Source organism: Microtus oregoni, unplaced genomic scaffold (assembly GCF_018167655.1).
Source record: "Microtus oregoni isolate MIOR12 unplaced genomic scaffold, Mior012 000020F_ref0000438, whole genome shotgun sequence".
NCBI lineage: Eukaryota > Metazoa > Chordata > Mammalia > Rodentia > Cricetidae > Microtus > Microtus oregoni.
This window is the reverse complement of record NW_024543079.1, coordinates 21486178-21508530: the sequence shown is the minus strand read 5'-3', so window position 1 is coordinate 21508530 and position 22353 is coordinate 21486178. Positions and strand designations below refer to the sequence as shown.

General features: G+C 43.7%; 1 protein-coding gene across 2 annotated transcripts in view; it reads left to right on the top strand.

The window, feature by feature from the left end:
- The window catches only part of Kiz (kizuna centrosomal protein), a 96380-nt gene extending 82932 nt beyond the window's left edge, over positions 1–13448 (top strand). For both annotated transcript variants that reach the window (XM_041670498.1, XM_041670497.1), the window contains 3 exons: positions 1753–1849; positions 12589–12632; positions 13309–13448. In XM_041670498.1, coding sequence (XP_041526432.1) covers positions 1753–1849; positions 12589–12632; positions 13309–13412 — 245 coding nt within the window. In that variant the 3' untranslated portion in view covers positions 13413–13448. The remainder of the gene's footprint in view (positions 1–1752; positions 1850–12588; positions 12633–13308) is intronic.
- The last annotated feature ends 8905 nt before the right edge of the window (positions 13449–22353 follow it).

Below are 22353 nucleotides of genomic sequence, written 5' to 3'. Positions count from 1 at the left end.
AGGATTCATTGAACCACCTTAGGTTAAAGACCCCTCCTGGGCAGAGCTTTTGGTGGCTATGATTTAACTCTGAAAATACAAAAATCAAAGTCTCTTGGGGTATAAAGCAGGACCTCTTTCCTAAAGGAGATCCTTATTGCGTTGGAAAGATTTTAATGCCTGTCATCTTTCTGTTCACATTTGAGTCATACAATCTGAATCAAGACTGGTCTTGAAGGTGTTTGTCCAGCCCCCTCATTTTATAAATAATGTCCCAAGAGAGCCATGCCTTGCTCCAAGCATAACTGCTTAGCAATCCACATGACTGGGAATGGGGTGCTGCAATGATTTGGCAAATGTATTTTGATACCTAATTGGGAGGTGCAAAAGATGGCTATTTGGCATAAATTGTCATCTTTTGGCTGTCTATAAAAATTATACTACTATTAAATATATTAATAACTTGTTTCAAATGATACTATTTGAACAGTTCATAGACAGTGTATTTTGATCATAGCCTGTTAAACTTTTCATGCATGAAATGACACATCACAGGTTGTACAGCTAAGTACAGGCAGGTCAGTTTCCTCGGGCCATCTCACAGTGACACTGTATTCCCCGTGGCCTGATGGTAGTATTGGGCACGAGCTTCTCGTGCTGTTGACTGCCCTCGGAATGATGGAGCTTTGCATCCACTCTCCACTGGCTGTGCACTGTCTTCTCACTTCTGCTGTCCGCAGGTCCTATGGGCTGCAGAGACCATCTGTGAGGCAAAGGGAACCTTCCCAGCAGTTAAAGGCGGTGTGGATAGGACTCTCATCCTCACCGCTCATTCCTGAAGGAGCAGTGGTGTTTCAGTTACTTTCCGAGTTAGATGGTTTAGGTCTCTGTCTCCAGATCTGTTATAGAGGAAAACCATTTAAGTTTTGGACCCCACTTTTCATAGCCCAAAGCCCTGTCCTATATGAAAGTAGAGGCCCTGTTGAGTTGAACGTGGACCGGGTGCTGGCAGAGCTACTCTGCTACAGAGACGGCATGCAGGCAAGCCGTTCCGCAGTCTGGGATCTGGGGTGACTGCCCATCGAAACCAGATTGCTGCAGAAATATCCAAGGCTGAGGACAGTGAGGACTCCGGTCTCCATCCCCAGGGAAGAAAGTATGTTGTATATCCATGTCCTCAGCACAAGCTGAAAGAGTGGCCTTGGTGGCTTTTAGCAGAAATTTATTCTTTGTGGGATGGGAAACAGGTTTTAGCAAAGGGGCTTCGGAGTAGGCAGTGTGGATGCTTGTCATCCAGGAGTTTCACTTGTGTCTGAGACCTGGTTCCCAGTGCTTGTCTTGGTGAGCCATCCCTGCCTAAGTCCTAACCAAGGGAGTTATTCAACCCATGTTCCTATGTTGGCCATTTCAAGCAGAACTTGCTGAGGACTTAGCCCTAGGTCACATGATTGCCAACCACATTTGAGGAGGCCCTGGGTTCAGCCCCCATACCACAAAATAGAATGAAAAATTGAAGTAAAAGCAGAACTCTTTGGGTAGTTTTGGGTTTTTTGTTTTGTTTTGTTTTTTATTTTATTTTACCTTTTTTTTCTATTACAAAGAAAATTCTTATTTTTTGCAGTGATCTGTGAGTATTTTTCCTGCATAAAACCTTCTGTGATTTAAACAGAATTTTCCTCTTGATTTTCCAAAATCATCATGGGGCTGTATCTGCGCTTGTTTCGTGGCTGTTTGGTGGCTAGCTCTCACTCTCCTTGTTTGTGCTTGTCACAGGTTTGGATATTGGCAGCAGCACATTCAAGACAAAGACAGCCCACAAAATCGCGTCGGAAGCTAGTTTTTCATCTAGTGAAGGAAGTCCTTTGTCAAGGTAAAATCGTGAAAGCCTTTCTGAATAGCAGTAACAAGATGAGAAATGTCACTACGCAGTGAATTCAGCGCTGGCTGCTTGTTATTTTGTTGTATGACTTGATGGAGGGTTATGGTTTGGGTTTTTTGTTTATCTAAAATAACAGTTGAAACTTTAGTCTACCTCTGAAAATATTTGCACCAGAGCCAAGTATTGTTTTGCAGCTGTTGTTTCCTTGGTTTAAGACTCAATTGACACCTCAGTGAACCACAAATTAGCGTCTACAGCTGCTCGCAGTAGGACTGCTTAGAGACCACACAAAGGAGGTTGTCAGGAAAAGGGCAGGGAGAAAACATCAGGCCTTAAAAGAAATAAAGTGGCATGTTCTTCTTTCTGGGGAACTGATAGACCAACAGGCAATTGCTGTATGTTAGTTTTTGTGTGTGCTTTCTTTTTCTCTTAACAAGTCTTTGGGCCACATTACTCATTCCTTTTCTAATGCGTTACGGCCTGTTCCCTTTAAAGAGCAGAATTGATGCTTTTGCATTCGCTAGAATGTAACACTCCTTATAAGTTCTGATAAGTGAGTTGTGTGCTGAATTTGCCATCCGCCTCCAATATGAATCGTGCAGTGACTTCCAGTCTCTTAGGAAGCCTTTCTAATGTGAATCTGAGCACCTGCCTAATGCAGTGCCTACTCTTTTACCTTTGGCTAAATACTATTTCAAGCAGCCTAGCAAGTTTCCTTTGTAATAGCATGCTCATTAAAAAAGTGTCCTTTAGATGATTGCGTTACCTTTGAATTTACTACTTGACCCTGCTAAAATGTTAAAACGTGACCTTTACATTTCTACTGCTGTGTGTAATGTCCACATAACAAAATGATTTGATCCAGAAATGTCATACTAAAGGGAAATGAAAATGGAAAAAAATCTGTTCATTTGTGTTTTACAAAAACATTTCAGTATCTTAGGATCTGGACTCTTTGGATGGGTTAACTTTCTAAAATTCTTGCTTTTAGAAATTTGATGAGTATCCAAGGTGCTTCCTTATTTATCAGGACTTTTCCTTTAATCCTGGTTTTTGTTCACATTTTGGGGAAAACAGGAGTTAACTGAGTTTGGCAGAGTGTTGAATACGATACCGTTAGGGTTACACTGTAAATTCAAGTTCTCAGTCTTTTAAGAGAATTTTAAAAGGTCAATAAATTCTATAGGTAGTTCCCAGGCTTAATGTTACTATTTGGCTTAAAAATTTATCCTTTCAGTTTTTAAGAGTGTTAGGAATATTTGTTTCCATTATATTTTAAAGACATAAAACAAGTTCTGTGGAAAGTTCTTAATCACACTTAGAAAGCAATAGGATTATGTAGGACATTTCCTCAACCTGGTCCTTCACACTTGGGCACATTTCAAAGACTAAAATTAAACTTGATTTCCCTACAAATTAAAGCAAGAAGCCTCTTGTTATGATATTTCTGCATGAAGCTAATTTCCTAAGTTATAGTAATCTCATCACCCCCTCCCCCTTTAAGAAAAATAAACCCACTAAAAGGTTTTCCAGGAACCCTTGGTTCTAGACACTTGATAGTAATCGAGCATGAAAGGCTTCGACGGTGAGTGTGTACAGCTTGGTGTGCTGTTGGGCACAGTTTGGTTCTTGTGCTGGGGCTGTTATTGTTAATACCCCACCCTGGGCTTTGGAGAGCTCAGGTTCTGCTGTTTGTGCCTGACTTCGCTGAAATTTCTTAGAGGCTTTACATTTAAGGATCCCACTTACTGCAGTCACTCCTTGTGCTTTATTGCTTTTACAAGTGGTCTCGAAACCCAGTACTTGAGAATAAACATAACAGTGCTGCGCGCTGTAGCACTTTTAAAAATTCTTCTTTGCTCTGTTTTGTCAGTGAGCTGATGAGCAACCTCAAAAAAAAAAAAAAGGACTCTGTTGGACCTTAAAAAAAATGGCTTCCTCTGATGTCCTAGAGACAATAATTATGATGTGCTAGTTAAGCCCAAACTACAGCTGAGGGATTTTACTTTAAAGCAGGGGCTTGGGCCCAAAAATGCATTTATAGCTCTTTGTCTGCACCTCATTATGTGTGGGCCTGATTCATTAAGTAATTGGTTTGCAGTTGTTTACATGAGTATTAAGGCCTTCTTTTCAGCCGCCTTTGAGAGATACATTGTGCAAATGTTGCCTGTGATGAATGCGGAATGAGGGCCAGAGGGTCCCTCCTATTGGCTAAACAGTGCACTCTGTTGAAAAGCCAGAGAAAGGGATTGGGTGTTGCTTTGCATAGCAATGACTTTCTTAATAAGCGTTACAGATTAATACACACAAGCTATAAAAGATGCAAAGAGATACTCTTAGCACATTTATACATGCTCATTTCATTGTGATGATGGCGGGGTCCCCGTGCTTTCATATTCCGTTCTTCAGAGCAGAGGCTTCAGTGCATGAGCCGTAATAGAATCCGATGTTTATTGTATTATAAATCACGGGCAAGTAGGCCGATCGGCAACAGTTTATTATTAAAGATTCTTTCAGTGTAAATCTTTTTCTACCATTGTATTTGCTTCAGTAAAATCATTTTGTGGTTGAGTGGGGATGAAAGGCATGATGTCCGAAGGAGTGAGTCCTAATAGGAAGCTGTTCTCCGAGTAAAGACCACTTGTTCCCTTTTGTTCCGGGGTGCATGCCGGAGCTTCCTCTCCTCTGCAAACATTGTCTCTCTTTACCTTCCCCAGGAGGCGGCTTCACTCTCCAGGATCCATTATTCAATGGAGACTGTATCAGCACAGCTCCCTTGTAATTTAGGCTTACCGGTTCCCTTGTAACTCCAGCCTTCGGGTTGAATCAAGATAAGATTTTTGCCAAAAGAAAAAGAGTGTGTACTTGCAACACAATTGCCTGGGGGAAAGGTACAAAAAGTCACCCGGCCACCCACACCCCTTAGCTGGGCCACCGTGGGTGGCATTCCTTGCCAGCCCTGCAGCGATGGGAGCGGCCAGCGGAGGGCGCCAGCCTGCACCTGACGCTCAAATGGTGGCTGCAGCTTTCCTTTCTCATCTGATCATTTGTGTTATTTTCCCTGGAATGGTTTAAAGACTCTTAGACACTAGTTATCCACTGAATTAAAAGCAAAAATTCCCTGGCAGTTCTTTATGTACCCTTATAAAAGTGCGCACCTCATCTCGAGCTTAGGAAATTTGCTTTGACCTTCAATTTTACTAAATTAGAAGCTTCTTAAACAGTCCACATTTGCTGTCGTAAACCCATACACTTTGTTTTTCTTGCACACAGCACTTTTGCTTAAGAATAATCACTTTGGTTATTTGAAGGAAAAAAGTAAACAAGTTGACCCCAGGGCTGCTAAAATTACAGCATATGCTGTAGGAGCTCCAACTAGCCATCAGGGGGCGCTCAGGCTTTGTCAAATTTAAACAGCCTCAGACGGTGGCCTTTTAAAACTTAAAATTGGTATTCGCGGAGATTTGTTGATCTGGCCATTTGTACTTATTTTCCTTTCTTTCTGGATTGCTTTTTGCCCTACATTTTTCCAGAAGTATGTTTATTTTGAAGAAAAATCCAATTAAACATGCTATTTGAAAATTTTTAATACGGATTTCAAGCCCACAGAAATTTTTGTAGTTCACAGACAGATACTACATCTTACATCTTCTCATAGGTTAGTTTTTTAATGTCTTCTTATTCTATGTGTGGGGGGCATACTGTGGGGAGCAGAGGTTAATATTCTATACAGTTATCTGCAAGTGGTATGTATAGGAGAGGTATACACATTTTCAAAGGGAAATCTTAGCTCACTTCAAGTGAGGTCCTCTTCCCAGACTGTCCCAGTGCCATCTGCATTCCGTCTTGAGAAACAGGAACTAGGTGAGCATGCTCAAGAAAGTCTTCATGGGCTCCTTCCTGACTGCCTTTCGGTTTGCTGATAGAAGACTGGTCTTCATCTTGACCTAGATGGGAATGTGTAGACTCTTGTGCATGTCAAGGCCCTGAAACAGCCTTTATTGTGTTGAGATGCATTCCTTCTGTTCCTGGGCTGTGGTACTTTTGTCATGAAAGGACATTGGAGTTTTGTCCAAAACCTTTTCTGTATCTACCAAGATGACCTTGTGATTTGTTCTTTTGATTCTATTTATTGATATGTTAAATTTAATGTTTTATAAATAATATTTATTGAGCTTTATTAGGGCAAATGTTTGTTTTTGCATTTCTTTTGCTGTCTTATTGATTTTAGTTCACAAGAATTTTGTTGTAAATTTTTGTGCCTGCATTCAAGGAGACTGGTCTATCATTTCCTTTTGTTGTTATAGCTTTATTGGTTTTGGTATCATCTTAGAGTTTGGAAGTGCTTCCTCCTGTTTTATGGAATAGTTTAAGAAGCATTGGTATTAATTCTTCTTTGAAAGTATGTTAAAATTCACCAGTGACTTCATTTGGGCTTGGCTTTTGTTAAATCAGATTTTCTTTTTAGATGTGTTTATTATGTTTTTTGTATATTTCATATATGTATATGCACCATATATGTGCCTGGTGCCTTCAGAGGTTAGAAGAGGGTGTCGGGTCCTCTAGAAGTGGAATTTACATGTTTGTGAGTGCCATGCAGATGCCAAGAGCCCACCCCACTGCAAGAGCAAGTGCTTTTAACCGATGACTCTTCTCTCCAGCCCCTCAGTGATTGTGTTTGGTTTGGTATTTTTCAATCAGTCTCACTGTTTGTAATGGAGCCACTGTCTTAGTTACTGTTCTGTTTCTGTGAAGAGGCCAGTGACCAAGGCAAATGTTATGAAAGAAAGCATTTAATTGGGGCCTTGCTTACAGTTTCAGAGGGTTAGTTCATTATGATCATGGCAGAGAATATGTTGTCAAGCAGGCATGGTGCTGGAGAAGCAGCTGAGAGCTCCCTCCCTATCTGAAAGCCAAGTACAAGAGAGGAGCCTGGGCCTGGCATGGGCTTTTGAAACCTCAAAGTCCACCCCCAGGGCACACATTTTTTTTCCAACAAGGCCACACCAACTCCAACAGAGCCACACCCCCATCCTTCTAATCCTTTCAAACAATTCCACTCCCTGGTGGGTAACTAAGCATTCAAATCTATGAGCCTGTGGGAGCCATTCTTATTCAAGCCACCACCTTCTACTCTCTGGTGCCCTTAGGCTTTTAGCCATATAATGCAAAAAAAAAAAATGCATTCATTCTAAATACAGAATAGTGTATTACAGTCTCAGCACTGTTTAAAAGCCCAAAGTCTCTTCTGGGACTCATGGCAGTCTCTTTACTATAACTCCGATAAATCAAAATCAAAAAGCAGATCACGTATTCTAACATACATTGGTACAGAATGTATATTACATTCCCAAAGGGAAGTCAAGGGAGCATAGTGAGGAAATGCTGGAGAATAAAAACCAGCAGGGCAAAGGCCAGATTCTGCATCTCTATGTGTCATGTAAAAGCTGTCTTCAGATCCCCAACTCCTTTCAGCTTGTTGACTGTGACATATTCCTCTCTCTTGGGCTGGTCCCACACCCAGTCTGTAGCTCTTGTTGGCAGGTATCCCACAAATCTGGCATCTACGTCTTAGGGGTCTCTAACACATTCCAGGCTTCACCTTCACAGCTTGACACAGTGACCTTTCTCGGCCTCCACTCAAGGACACCCCTAATACACACCTGGCCTCAGTGGCTTTCCTTAACTGTGAAGGGAGATTCCACAACCCCTGTCTTGTGTCCTTGATTGTAAGTCAGAGGCCCGAGGCCGAAACTACCAAGTCTGGCTTGCTGGGGCTGGAACTTGTCCCCTCTTTCAGTTTTCCTTTACCCCAGCTTTCTGTTGTTGGCGTTTCCCATTGCTGCCTTAGTGTTCCTTTCATTTCTTTTTACAGGTTGGAAGCTTAGCAAGATCGGGGTTTCCCTGGGGTTACCACTCTCTTTATTCCATTTTAGCATAGGCTTGTCTTTAAATGTTTCATCTCCTTGAGTACAGGCCTTGACGGCATCACCTTCCCTTGTGTTCTTCTTCTCCTCACGTTGTACATTTTATATTTCTCCTTGTCTCCTGTGTTCCTTCTCATTGAAGGTCTGCATGGAAGTGGCCACTGGTAACTACAGAATGTAGTCATTCATTTTAGTAGGCCGGCTGTATCAAGAGTTCCAATCTAGTGAGAGTCCTAGTTTGCTTTGATAATTACCGTGACCAAAAGCAACTTAGGGAAGAAAGGGTTTATCTGGTTGCCCGCAGTCTTGAGGAAATCAAGGCTGAATCTCACAGCAGGAACAGGACTGAAGCAGAGACCATGGAGGAATGCAGCTTAGTGAGTGGCTTTCCATGGCTTGCCCTGCTTTCTTAAGCAACCATGAGCTTCTGTCCTCCCACGTTAGTCACTAATCGAGAAGACGCACCACAGACTTGCCTATAGGCTCTTGAACTCACCGCCTTATTCCCACACCCCAGTCTTTGCGGCCCCTGGTGTTAGATTTCTGAAGCATCAGAAAGAGGCAGAAGGAAGAAAGAGACCAGAGTCTGACTTTCAACAGACTGTGTTTATTAGCACACACAGCAAGGGGAACTGAAGGGTCTGGGAGCAGGGAGGCTGCAACCTTTATACAAGTTAGGGGCTTGGAAATGAGGAGAACATTGCAGTGTTGGGGGCTATGTGTGTTCATAGTCTGTTTCCTGAAACTGTCTGCCTCAAGCGGACAGACTATTTGGGGAGACAGGCTGTCTGTGCAAACATTTCTTTCTGGGCTGACCAATGATGTCTGATCCAGGTCATATGTAATCTAGGAGGAATCCTGCAGGAATCCCATTTTCCCAGGACGTACTCTCTGGCCTGGTCTTTGTGTTGCTATGTGCTCTTAGGCTTTTATTGCCCTGGTTTCTCCCTGTCATCTTTAGAGCGCATGCTTCTTAGCTTCGGAATTTTCCAGCCTTCTACGTTTTTAGCATCTTACAGTTTTGAGTGTTTATGAAATTCAGGAGCTAATATGAAGAGCTAGGTGAGGTCTTGCCCATGTGAATCCTTACAGTATGTTGCTTCTACCTCCTTTCCTGCTTTCGTGTTGCCAACTTACACCTTCCCTTAATGAGACAGTCTGCGTGTACGTTGCAATAATGCTAGGAATGTCTCAGAATCCTCAGCATTGCATCTTTAAATAACAGCAAAACTGTGGTCTGCATTATTCCTTTTGGACTAGTTCCCAAGACCAGGCTGGTCTTGAACTCACAGAGATCTGCCTACCTCTGCCTCCCAAGTGTTGGGATTAACCACTGTGTCCAACAGTCTTTATACTTCTTTTTTGTTTGTTTTGCTTTGTTTTGTTTTGTTTTTTGAGACAGGTTTCTCTGTAGCTTTGGAGCCTGTCCTGGAAGTAGCTTGTGTGCACCACCACCACCCGGCTAGTTTTTATACTTCTAATTGGTTATTTAAAAGGGCCCAAAGTAAAGTTCTATTTCAAGACGTGTGAAAGTACATGAGATTCAAGTGCCATTCTCTCTACATGAAGTTTCATTGAGGTACAACCGTATTCATTTATAAGCACTTTTGATGGACTGATGGCCCAAGTGTGTGGCCTGGAAAGTAAAACCCAGTTTCTTACTCTGAAAGGGGGAGTTCACGTCTACTTTTCTCTCCATAACTAAACTAGTTGACTCTGTCCAGGATTCCATAGACAGTCATTCCCCTGTGCCTTTCTTTCTTTGTTTTTTTGTTTTGTTTTGTTTTGATTTTTCGAGACAGGGTTTCTCCGTAGTTTTTTTTGTTGTTGTTGTTGTTTTTTTTTTTTTTTTTTTTGGTTCCTGTCCTGGAACTAGCTCTTGTAGACCAGGCTGGCTTCGAACTCACAGAGATCCGCCTGCCTCTGCCTCCCGAGTGCTGGTATTAAAGGCGTGCTCCACCACCGCCCAGCTACTCCCTGTGCCTTTCTTTACATGCTTAGTGAGACCCTTGAAAGAAATGTTGACCCTAGGAATTGTACGTAATAAAAAGTATCACATTGATTTTTAGAGGTGGGTTCCTACCGAGAGAAAAAAAAATATTGTTCCTAAGATACCAGGGTAGAATGGAGAATACTTGAGAGCATCCTCTACCTTTCTCAGCGATGAACTGTGGCATATGTAGTTCTTAAATAGGTTTCTTGTAAGTAGTCTAATAATTAAAAGCCACTGTACAATTAATTCGTATTTTACTGATATTGTTTCCTGCTCCCAGTGGTTTAAATGATTCAAAACTACGCAGCTTAACCCAGAGCAAACAGAAAAGGGAAGTTCGAGTGACCTCATGGAGAGATGATATGCCTAAACTACCTTGCACAAAGCAAGAGGGTCCCTGGCGTGCTCAGTGAGTCACCTCCACGCAGTGGGACCTGACCTTGCTGCTGGCTCAGTTCACTTGCTTCTAATGAGCTGGGTGATTACAAACTCTCACTTGCATGGAGGATAGTCACTCGGCATGGAGGATAGTCACTTGGCCAAGGCCACATTTGCAGCATTGTATGAGTTTTTTTTTTCTTTTCTTTTCTTTCCTCTTTTTTCCCCTGGATATTTTTCCTTTTGCTGAGAAGACAAAGAAACTCAACCTGATACTGGAGTCACGTGTTAATTATAAACATGTAGATCACATTTTGTGTCATTGAACATTGATCATGAGCCTTTCAGTAGGACCCAGTGCTTAAAAAGGTCATTTATTCATTCCACCCTAAGCACCTGCTATTTGCTAAGCACCGGCTAATCCACGAGCAGCCTATGGGGTAAGGAGTAGCTATGGGTTAGCAGAGTGAATGGGTGGAAAACAGCAGTTTGATGAGGACTGCAGTGGAAAGGGAATGGGGATACAGTCAGGAAGCTCAGCATCGTTTGGGAGCCACCTTGGGAAGTACCATTCAGCATTTAGGCTTTATGCCAAAAACAGTGGGGAAGACATTAAAGAGTTTTTCATCAGAAAATATAAGATTTATGTGTCGAGCATCTCACTCTTGTTGCCAAGTAGAAGTTGGATAATAGGAGAAGAAATTAGATGTGGTGTCATCAGTGAAGCCATTGCAAACATTCAGGCAGAAGTTTCTGGTTAGCTTGCCAGTGTGGTGAAAGTACATAAGGAATTGGTAAGGGCCTTGGGAATTACCAGGAAGTCAAGTTGGCAGGGCATAGTTATTAACTATGTTTGGTAAGGGACATTGGGAGAATCAGAAAGTTGGGATTACCACTTTCTGCAGTGGGAGAAAGGACTATCCTGTTGGAGTGGAGACCACACTTAAAGGTTGCTGAGCTTGACAACAAATTGTTTTGGAGGAGGACAAGTAGAGCTACCAGATGTATGCTGGACACGTTTCTGGAACCCATAGTAGTCACTGAAGCTGTAGCAACCTGGTCTGGTCATGGCTGCCTTTATGGTTTGATTCTTGCATCAAGATATTCAGCTGCCACATCTAGTTCCTTAGTCCGAGCTGCAGTGTCCTCTTTCTCAGCTAGAAGCACCTTGCCATCTGGAGACCCTGCAACTCTCAGCCCTCTCTGTCACCAAGCTGTTTGTCCTCTCAATTCCATCCAGCAATAGACTTGACCCTCTTCCTATGCCTCTCGTTATCCAGACCACAGCTGTCTGAAGACTACCAGTTTCCCAGAGCTTTTATAATCTACCTCTGCCTCCCTGCACTAACCCAGCTACCTAGCTCCTAGGTAATGGAAGTAGGTAAATCATTTCACAATGCACATGGGTTCATTGTGTGTGTGCATACTTACATACAAGGACTTTTGAGGCTCACTTTGTTGATGCCTACCCCCATGGTAGCATTGGGTGCTACCATGACTATTGACTGTCTGTTGGTTCCTTTCTGATGTTTTCTTTATGAAGAATGACCATGGGCTCTACTGCTGGATCCTGGTCAGCAGTGGGTACCAAGTGCAAAGGAGTGCTGTAAGGTACTGTAGAGCATAGAGGATGGACCCTTAGTAGAGCCTGCTTTGCTGATGCATGTATTACAAGGCATATGTGTAAACTGCAGGTTGTCAAGACTTGTCCAAGTGGGGGATGAATTTGAAAAGTTCTTCTATCAGGGTGAACAGGGTCCTGGCCATGAGAGGGAAATGTGATACCTTGTATAGAAAAAGTGTATTTCTTCCCTAATGTCCCTCAGCATGACACTTGGAGAATTTAGGTACAATACAGAGCATAAGTGATGCTCCCAGAAGGGCTCTTTAAGTTCATAAAGTTGCATACAGCCCTGGAAAGGCACACTGAGAAATCCCACTCCAAAGAGTCGCTATCCTGCCCTCCTGCATTCACCAGAGGAGGCCAGTAGGTACCAAAGGCCATAGCCGCAGGTATGTCTATCAGTGGATATCTAGAAAGCTAAACAGCTGCTGTTTCTCAGTGTGTCTGCTGTGACTGCCTTTCTTAAACTGTTGTTGCTGCTTTGACTGAGGTATCTCACCTTCCTTGAAATTCTCTTCAGGTATTCCACTTGGCGTTTTCTCCAGAGTGCTGACACTTTGTACACAGTGTTTGCAGAGGACTATTGAGCGGAAATCATCCTCTGCCGACTACTGCTGTGTCTCCCTTCAGCAGGAGGGCCCCCCAGCAAGTGCCTCTGGCCACCCCGATCCTTGACACTTTTATGCTTTTAGAGCCTGGGAAGGAAATATAAAATTTCTCTCCTTACCATAAACACCACCGCTTCTTCCCAAGCAGCTCCCTGTGAAACTATTAGACAGCTGTCAATGTTCACTTTCTTATTTTATAGGCATGAAAGCAAAAGGGACCCCGTGACCACTATAAAGTCAAATGGTAAGAAATAAACGGACACCAATTGTCATTTCTCATCTTAACCAAAATAGTTATGTTATGTCTTTGTCTTCTTGTGTCCTTGTGTGAGGACTGTGACATGTCCTGTGAGCCCAGGGAGGGTGCACACATGTGCCCATGAACAAGGCCTTCAGTGAAAGGACCGTGAAGGTGCCATGGGCCGCAGTGGTAGTACAGTTTATTTGGGATTGATTGTCTGAATTGGTGCCTTCTACCTACAGAGTGTTTTGCCTCTCTTTCCCTGCCCCCAAGGCAGGGCCCATGAGTATGTATTTCCCATGCCTGGTAGGACTTTTGCAGTAGCCCTAACTGGCTTCTCCATACCCAGTTCCCCCTGTCCCTACCAGCTACTAGCATTTAACCCGGATGTACTCTCTTCACCTGCTTTCCAGTCCCACTATCTCTCACTAATTGTGGCACAGAAGATGTCTATCCTATAATAAAGCGTTGGACTTAATGAAAGATAAAAGAAGGATTCTTCAAGGATTTCTCGGTAACAATGTGAAGAGCATAGCATGAAATATGTAAATTTGTACAGGTGACACAGTACTTTAGACCTTTGGCAGGCCAGTCCTTCAACTGGGCGGTTGCCTTGCTGTTTTGAAAACCCTCTATTTGAGCACAAAGTGCTAATGAGCCATGTCTTGCTCTCTTCCAGCCTTCTGGGGGGAGTCTGATGACAGCAACTCTGACATCGAAGCTGCTCTTCGTCCTAGAGACCATAACGTGTCTGATGACTTCGATGATTTTTATGACACGTAAGCTGTTACTTGCCGGAAATAAAGTCTTTAAACAAACTGTCGCTGTGTGTTTATGTGTAATTCCCAACATAAAAATATCCATCTAAGTTTGCTAGTTGTTAAAGGGGAAAACTGAAACTATTCAAGTGAGGTTGCATGATAGAAATGTGAACAAGGGCTGGGGAGTAGTTCTGTCGTACAGCACTGGCCTAGTGAGAGAGGCTCAGGGGCGTTCATCCCTGGCCCCAGGGAGTTCTGTGGGGAGCCAGTGTAACGGCACATCTCTCTGTTTCATGGTTGTTGTCTCAACATGTAAGCTTTCAGCTCCTGTAGCACCCTGCCTGCCTGCCTGCCTGCCTGCTGGCGTCCATGCTTTCAGCTCCTGTAGCACCCTGCCTGCCTGCCTGCCTGCTTGCTGGCGTCCATGCTTCCAGTCATGATGGTCATAGACTCTACTGTCCTCTGGAACCATGAGCCCGAAACTAAATGCTTTTTTTTATAAGTTGCTTTGATCATGATGTTTTGACATAGCAGTAGAACAGTAACTAAGACAGACCCTGTCTCAAATGGACATAGCATTTGACTAGACATCTCTCCAAAGATACAGATGGCCAGTAAGCACAATAAAAAGCTTTTAGTCTTTGACAATGCAAGTCAAAACCGCAAAGAGATACCACTGGGCTGGGCTCTAAAGAGACAATCCAAGTGTGGATACAGATGTGAAGAAATCACACAGGCTGCTGGAAGGATTGGATAGAATACGGTAAGCCCTCAAAGGGTTAACCACAGACTTGCCCTGCCGTCTGTCCATTCCACTCCAAGAGAAATTATATCTACTCCAAAGTGTGTTTTAAATGTCCATAGAAATGTTATTCATAGCAAGTATAATGTGGAAATAAATGCCCATCACCTGGTAAGTGATTAACAGTGAGATCGATCCACATAGTGGAATAAAAAGGAGTGGAAACTGATGTGTGCTACATGGGTAAACCTTAAAAATACCACGCTAAATGAAAGGAAGCCACAGAAGACTGCATGATTTATAATTTGTTTATATGAATGTGTTCAAGGCTGCCCTGGTCTACATAGGGAATTCCTGGCTAGGTGGGGATATATATATATATATATATATATATATATATATATATATGAACATATATACATATAAGTGTGCATATAATTTTTAAAATTAAATTATCTGGTGGTGGTTCTTGGTTGCCCTTTTGACGACATCTAGAATTAACTAAAACTTCAAGCAGCTGGTAACACCTGTGTGGGTTTTTAATTAAGTAATTTGAAGTGGGTTGACCCACTTTTAATCCAAATCTTTTGAGGTGGGAAGATACATGGTTAAAATGGACCACACCTGAGGCAGCCTCTAAAGGACATGGAAGAAGGAAGCTCTTTCTGTTCCTGCTTGCTCTCACTAACAAGTTCACTCCTTCACTGGCATTAGAATCTGCTTCTTTGGGATTCCGGCCGAGTCATCCAGCCTCGTGGACTGAATAACTACTGGATTCTTGAACCTTCAGTTGGTTGACAGCCTTTGTTGGACTAGTTGGACCACAGCCCGCAAGCCATGCTAATAAGTCCCGTGTGTGTGTGTGTGTGTGTGTGTGTGTGTGTGTGTGTGTTCTATCAGTTCTGTTCCTCCAGAGACCCTAACTAATATAGTATATTATTATTCAGAATACTTTAGTTTCATGTTCCAACATTGTTTTTTCTTCTTTTTGCTATCATGGGAAAGTGCAATAGTTCACATGTTCTCTCTAAAACTTGTGTTGAGATTTGATGTCACTGAAATAAATTTAAGAAGTGGGACCTGTAAGAGGGTATGTCATAGATTAATGAATGACATTTTCTTGGAAATGAGTTCTCAGTTAAAGGATTAAGTTTGGCTCCTCTCCCCTCTCTGACTCACTGCTTAGTTGCCCTGCATTTGATAAAGCATGAAGACCTTGCCAAATGTTGGCACCTTCAGAACTAAGAATTTCTGTTCTACTTGTTACCTCACGTCAGGTATTCTGTGATAACATCAGAAAAGGCCTAAGACAATCCAACAAATAAGCAAAAAGTACATTGTGGCCTAACATACACAATGGAAAGAGTTGGACTGCTTTAGGGCTGGAAAAGCTTTCTAGAAGTTACCTTCTCAAGTTTTTTGAGTCAAAAGGGGACCAAATCATCAAGCCTCTCATTTTAGAAACAAAAGTGGTCTTTGTGTGTACTGGCTAGGTTTTTGTCACCTGTCACAAGCTAGAGTGATCTTGGAAGAGGAATGAATCTCAATTGAGAAAACGCCTTCATCAGATTGCCTGTAAGCAAGTTTGTGGGGCATTTTCTTTATTGACATTGATTTGGAAGGGCACATCCCACTGTGGATAGGATGGATAGGATCCCACGGAGGTGGCATATGGGATGCTGCCTCTTTTCCCATGGTCCTGGATGGCATAAGAAAATTTAGCTGGGTGATGGTGGCATACACCTTTAATCCCAGCACTCAGGGAGGCAGAGGCAGGTAGATCTCTGTGAGTTCGAGGCCAGTCTGGTCTACAGAGTGAGTTCCAGGACAGCCAGAGCTACACGGAGAAATGCTGTCTTGAAAAACAAAAAAGAAGGAGGAGGGAGGGAGAAAGGAACGAAGAAAGGAAGGAAAGAAGGAAAGAAAAATTTATGAGAAAGCCATAGGGAATAATGTATAAAACAGAAATTCATAGAGTTCTTCACATGCTAGCATATGGCAAGGTCTTTATATTGTGTCATTGGTAGAGCAACTGAGAAGTTAAATTGAGGAGGGGAATAGGGCCAAACTCAATCTTTTAACCAAGCAACGTTTCTCCATTACTTCTGATTCCATCCCTGCCTCCACATTCCTGCCCTGACTCCCCTGGATGATGGACTAGAAGCTGTAAGATGAATTAAACCCTTTTCTCCCTTTTGGTCATGGTGTTTTATCACTCTGAGACAGAAATTGGTACCCGATCTGTGGGATATTGCTGTGACAGGCCTGACCTTGGTTTGGGGAGGATTGTGGAAGTATTTTGGAACTTGGAGCTAGAAAAGCCATTGAGTACTCAGGGTTTAATGGGTTATTATGTGGGGGCTTGGAAGATAAGAATGTTCAGAGTGATGCAGATGGTAGTGGCCTGACTTACGATGTTTTGGAGGCAAGCAAAGACCATTTGTGTGGTATTTTGCATTAAGAATATGTAGTTCTAGGTAGTAAGGGTTGGATAATCTGCTGATTTACACGAGACCAGAAAAAAGTGAAACCTTTGCAATGGATGCTGCTAAACTCAGCCAGAAGAATCATCTTTGATTAAGAAGAGACCATTATTGTTGATGATGGCACAGTCTTTGGGAAGTATTTCCTCAGGGTCAACACACAGAATCTGTAGTCCAGAGAGAGCCAAAGCTGCACCTTGTGCTGGCAGCCAAAGTCGTGTATTAGACTCCCAGGTGGTACTGGTTTAAAGGCATGAATCAGGCATGGAGAGCAGCTGAGCTTTGACACGGGGTCAGGGGAGGCCACTGGTGAAGGTGCAGTAGAAGCCCCGGGATGGAGAGAGGTTGAGCCTTGGGCACCATGTGGCAAGGTCAGAGTTCCTGCAGAGAACCCAGAAGAGGCTGGTGGTGACAGTGCAGCCCAGATGGAGCAGGCAACCCCAGCGTTTTGGAGATGAGACAAGGTAGTAAGCACAGCAGCAGGTGTGGCGTCGAGCTGGCTTGAACTAATGAGATAAGCTGTGTGCGCTGTAGACGGCAAAGCTGGAGAAGCAGAACCATCACAGCCGTCGCTGCACCAAGGACTGGGTGTGTCCCAGACGTCTGAACTGAGCTTCACACTGTTCGGAAAGGACTGGGAGTGTCCCAGACGTCTGAACTGAGCTTCACACTGTTCGGAAAGGACTGGGTGTGTCCCAGACGTCTGAACTGAGCTTCACACTGTTCGGAAAGGACTGGGAGTGTCCCAGACGTCTGAACTGAGCTTCACACTGTTCGGAAAGGACTGGGTGTGTCCCAGACGTCTGAACTGAGCTTCACACTGTTCGGAAAGGACTGGGTGTGTCCCAGACGTCTGAACTGAGCTTCACACTGTTCGGAAAGGACTGGGAGTGTCGCAGACGTCTGAACTGAGCTTCACACTGTTCGGAAAGGACTGGGAGTGTCGCAGACGTCTGAACTGAGCTTCACACTGTTCGGAAAGGACTGGGAGTGTAGCAGACGTCTGAACTGAGCTTCACACTGTTCGGAAAGGACTGGGAGTGTCCCAGACGTCTGAACTGAGCTTCACACTGTTCGGAAAGGACTGGGAGTGTCGCAGACGTCTGAACTGAGCTTCACACTGTTCGGAAAGGACTGGGTGTGTCCCAGACGTCTGAACTGAGCTTCACACTGTTCGGAAAGGACTGGGTGTGTCCCAGACGTCTGAACTGAGCTTCACACTGTTCGGAAAGGACTGGGAGTGTCGCAGACGTCTGAACTGAGCTTCACACTGTTCGGAAAGGACTGGGAGTGTCGCAGACGTCTGAACTGAGCTTCACACTGTTCGGAAAGGACTGGGTGTGTCCCAGACGTCTGAACTGAGCTTCACACTGTTCGGAAAGGACTGGGTGTGTCCCAGACGTCTGAACTGAGCTTCACACTGTTCGGAAAGGACTGGGAGTGTCGCAGACGTCTGAACTGAGCTTCACACTGTTCGGAAAGGACTGGGAGTGTCCCAGACGTCTGAACTGAGCTTCACACTGTTCGGAAAGGACTGGGAGTGTCACAGACGTCTGAACTGAGCTTCACACTGTTCGGAAAGGACTGGGAGTGTCCCAGACGTCTGAACTGAGCTTCACACTGTTCGGAAAGGACTGGGAGTGTCGCAGACGTCTGAACTGAGCTTCACACTGTTCGGAAAGGACTGGGTGTGTCCCAGACGTCTGAACTGAGCTTCACACTGTTCGGAAAGGACTGGGTGTGTCCCAGACGTCTGAACTGAGCTTCACACTGTTCGGAAAGGACTGGGAGTGTCGCAGACGTCTGAACTGAGCTTCACACTGTTCGGATTTGCTTTTGCTTGAGTGTGGCTGTGCCCCGGTTATTCCCTCCTGGAATAAGAAAGTTTCTAAGTTATTTTTCATTTTAAAGGAGCCCACAGTTGAGAGACTTTGAACTTTTAAAGAGGATTTGGATTTTCAGAGATACCTGGGCATTTTAAAGAGACTTTGAATGTTTTAGAGAGACAACTTTCTAAGTATTTGACTTTTTTTTTTTTTTAAAGACCGTGGAACAAGTCTTACCATGGAAAGTAAGCCAGTAAGCAGCATTACTTCATGGTCTCTGCTTCAGCTCCTGCCTCCACGTCCCTGCCTTCAGTTCTTGTCCTGACTTCCTTTGATGATGATCTGTGATGTGGAAGAGTAAACCAGATGAACTCCTTCCTCGGCAACTTTCTTCTGGCCATGGTGTTTTATCACAGAAACCCTATGACGGGCAGCCAAGAGAAAACAGCTTGGGTGCAAAAAGAAAACAAGGGAAGTGGGGAGGAGTTGGCAAGTATTGTTAAATGTGGAAAAGAAAACGTGAAATTTTTAAAGAAAAAAGGCAACTATCATGACTTTGGAGAAAGAGAATTTATTAACAGAAAGACACAAACTCCTGAAGGGAAAGGAAAGTGTCAATAAATAGGACTTTAAAACATCTGGGTGGCAAAGTTGCTGCAGTGTGAGGTCACAATCCATTGTTGAAACACTGACATTTGTAAGATACCTGTGTGCCAAAATCTGCAAAATCAATGAGAAATATACAACTCCATGGAAAATTCAAAGAGTCAGAAGGAGAAATTTCTAGAAAGTACAATCAGTAGACATAATAAGGAAACCAAATTCATAATGCTGTATACTACAAAAGAAACACACAATAAGATGCTGAGTCATACCCAGCAGACTGTAAAGTTTGGGGGACAGATCATAGGAAGTACTAAGAAGGAGTTCAGGAAAGGGGGACTCCTACACTGTCAAGAGTATACTTACTAAGAAATGTGGAAAACCTGAAACCATATTGGTGTCCAAGGCCCATGCTGCTTTCAGGGCTGTACTGATCTGGGTGACCTCTGCTGCCGAGGCTGAAGCACTCAAGAAAGAGGATCCTACACCCCACCTGGACAGCAACTAGAGCTGATCTTGTTTACATGGACCTAGGCAAACTGATCCTGAAGGCGTAAGAATTGGAGAGCAGGTCATGTCCTTATCTGCCTTGTGATGGCATGGGTGAGGGAAAGATGCTCTCCTCCCATCAACACCTGCAACGGGTGAGGGGCCTGACCCAATCCATCACCAGCTGCAGCACTCAGGAGAATGGACCCTGTGCCTTGCCTGGCAGTATAGTAGAGCTGACCCTGTAGACAAGGGCACAGGTGAGCCAGCCCTGAAGGCATGAGAGGGGCATAGCTGGTACTGCCTCCCTCGTGTGGTGTGGGAGTGAGGGAAAGATGCCCTCCCCCTTTGCCCCTACCAGCTCCAGATGGTGAGGGAGCTGACTGTCCCCTTTGCCAGCTGCCATACTCTGCACCTCACCTGGGTGACACAGTAGAGCTGGCCCTGACCAACCCTGAAACTACCCAGGCCCAAACCAGGATTATGAAATGGCCCACCACATGTATGATCTGCTGGAGCACATAAAGGGACAGGTCCTGAAGACCCTAAGCTTCATGACCTCCATGACACAGGGCAACAACAGGATATCAAAGAGGAGTCCCAATGAGGGTCCAGCATGGATAGTAGCAGAAACCAGAGGCTTTGAACTGGACCAAAACTCATTGCAATGAACACTTGCAAGTGAAGCTATACGGATAAAAGGGTTTACAGCGTGGCTCACTATGTCACACTACAGCTTCCATGATGAGATTTTTCCTTTTTTCCCCCCCTTTTATCTCTTAAACTTTATTTTATTTTATTTTTGGTGGGGAGGGCTGGGTTGTTCAAGGGCAGAGGGTGGATACAAAGGGACAGGGAGATGAATGGGATTCAGATGCATGATGTAAAAGACACAAAGAATGAATAAAAAGAAAGTTTGATAAGAAAAAGAAACAATTTAGTTAGTGTTGTTTGAAATAGGAGAAATGGGGACATTAATGCCTTCAACAAGAACATAATGATTGCTCATTGCTGGAGGAATTAGTAAGCCTCGTTGCTGGAGCGTGGGAGCCGGGTTAGTCGGTAAGCACACTTGCTACACAATCAGGAGGACCTGAGCTTAGATCCCAGCACACACATAGAGTCAGGTGTGCTAACACGCACTTTTAGCCCCGGGGCTATGCGGAGTGGAGACGGGAGGATTGCTAGACTTGCTGGCCTTCGGCATAGCTCCAAGTTCAAGCCAAGATATGCTGTCTCAAGGGAATAAGGCAGAGAGTGAAGGAGTAAGACACCTGACATCCTTTAATAGCCTCTGCTTCTGTGCACAGGACTGCACAGCCCCTACACACGTATACATCATACACACCAAAATAATTAATTAATTAGAAACACATCGCTGAAGGGTTTATACAATTAGTAAATTATGTATGACACAATGGAAGGACACCTGACTTCATGCACTGTGGGTAACACTGTGGGACATTGACATCAGCCACTCAGAATCAGAAATGACTGAAAGGAGACAGATCTTACTTGTGAAGGAATCTGGGGAATCAATTCACTAACTGATTTATGTATCCCATGTTTGTCTTTCTATACAAGCACAACAATGAAATCATCCTTTCCTCTTTTTAAAATTATGGTAAAAAAAATTATGGTAAAGGCTGAGGGTGTAGCTTGGTTGGTAGAGTATTTGCCTGGCAGGCAAGAAGCCCTGATTTAATCCTCAACATGACTTTAATCAGGCATGGTGATACATGCCTGTCATCCCAGCACATGGAAGGTGGAGGGGCAGTGTCATCATCAGGCACTCAAAGGAGTCTTTGGGTACATAGTAAGTTTGAGGCCAACCTGGGTCCTGTTTCAAAAAGACAAAAAGAAAAAACTTTGATAAAATCCCTAAACTTTACCGTTTTAAGCATTACAAAGTATGGTGTTGGGTTTAAGCACATTCACCTTGCAGAACCGACGCCAGGGTTAAGCTGTAACTCTGTTCACCTCTTGGCAACCATACTTTAATGTTTTGTCTCATTGAGTCCCCCCCACCACACACACACACACACACACACACACACACACACACACACACTGGATATCTGACAGTTATCCAGTACCTGTCCCTTTTTGTGGCCCGTTTCACCCTGAACAATGTTGTCACATTTCATTCATGGTGAAGCAGACTCTCCTTCCTTTCTGAGACTGAAGAGCTTCTGCCCCTTATGTAGACCACATTTTATGTGGCCATTTGTCTGTGGATGAACAGCCAAGTTCCTTCTGCACTCTGGCTTGTGAAGACTGATGTTATGCCTGTAAATGCCCAAATATCTCTTTGATGTTCCTGATTTTTTTTCACTCTAGAGGGTGGTCATATCCAGAAGTAGGATTGCTGGATCGTATAACAATTTGATTTATGAGTCGAGTTTTAATTTTTTTTCACACTACATTACTATGAAGAGTCCTGGCCTGAGGTGTCCTGCCCACCTCAGCTGCTCCCAGAGCCTCCGATGAAGATCATTCATCAAGGATTTTGTATCCAAGTCTTGAAAATTTGTTTCCCAAGTTGCTGAATGCTGACATGGGTGCAGGTGACGCTGAACACCAGAAGGAACTGAAATAAAAAAAAAAAGCTGATTTATTAATCAGGTGTCAAAATCCCAGTACACTTGAAGAGTAGATGCAATTAAGAAAATTTGGAGCTAAAATCATTCTGAATGAGGTAACCTAGACCCAGAAAGACAAACATGGTATGTACTCACTCATTAGTGGTTATTGGGAGTAAAAGATAGGATAACCAACCTACAATTCACAGCCCTGGAGAGGCTAGATAATCAGGAGGGC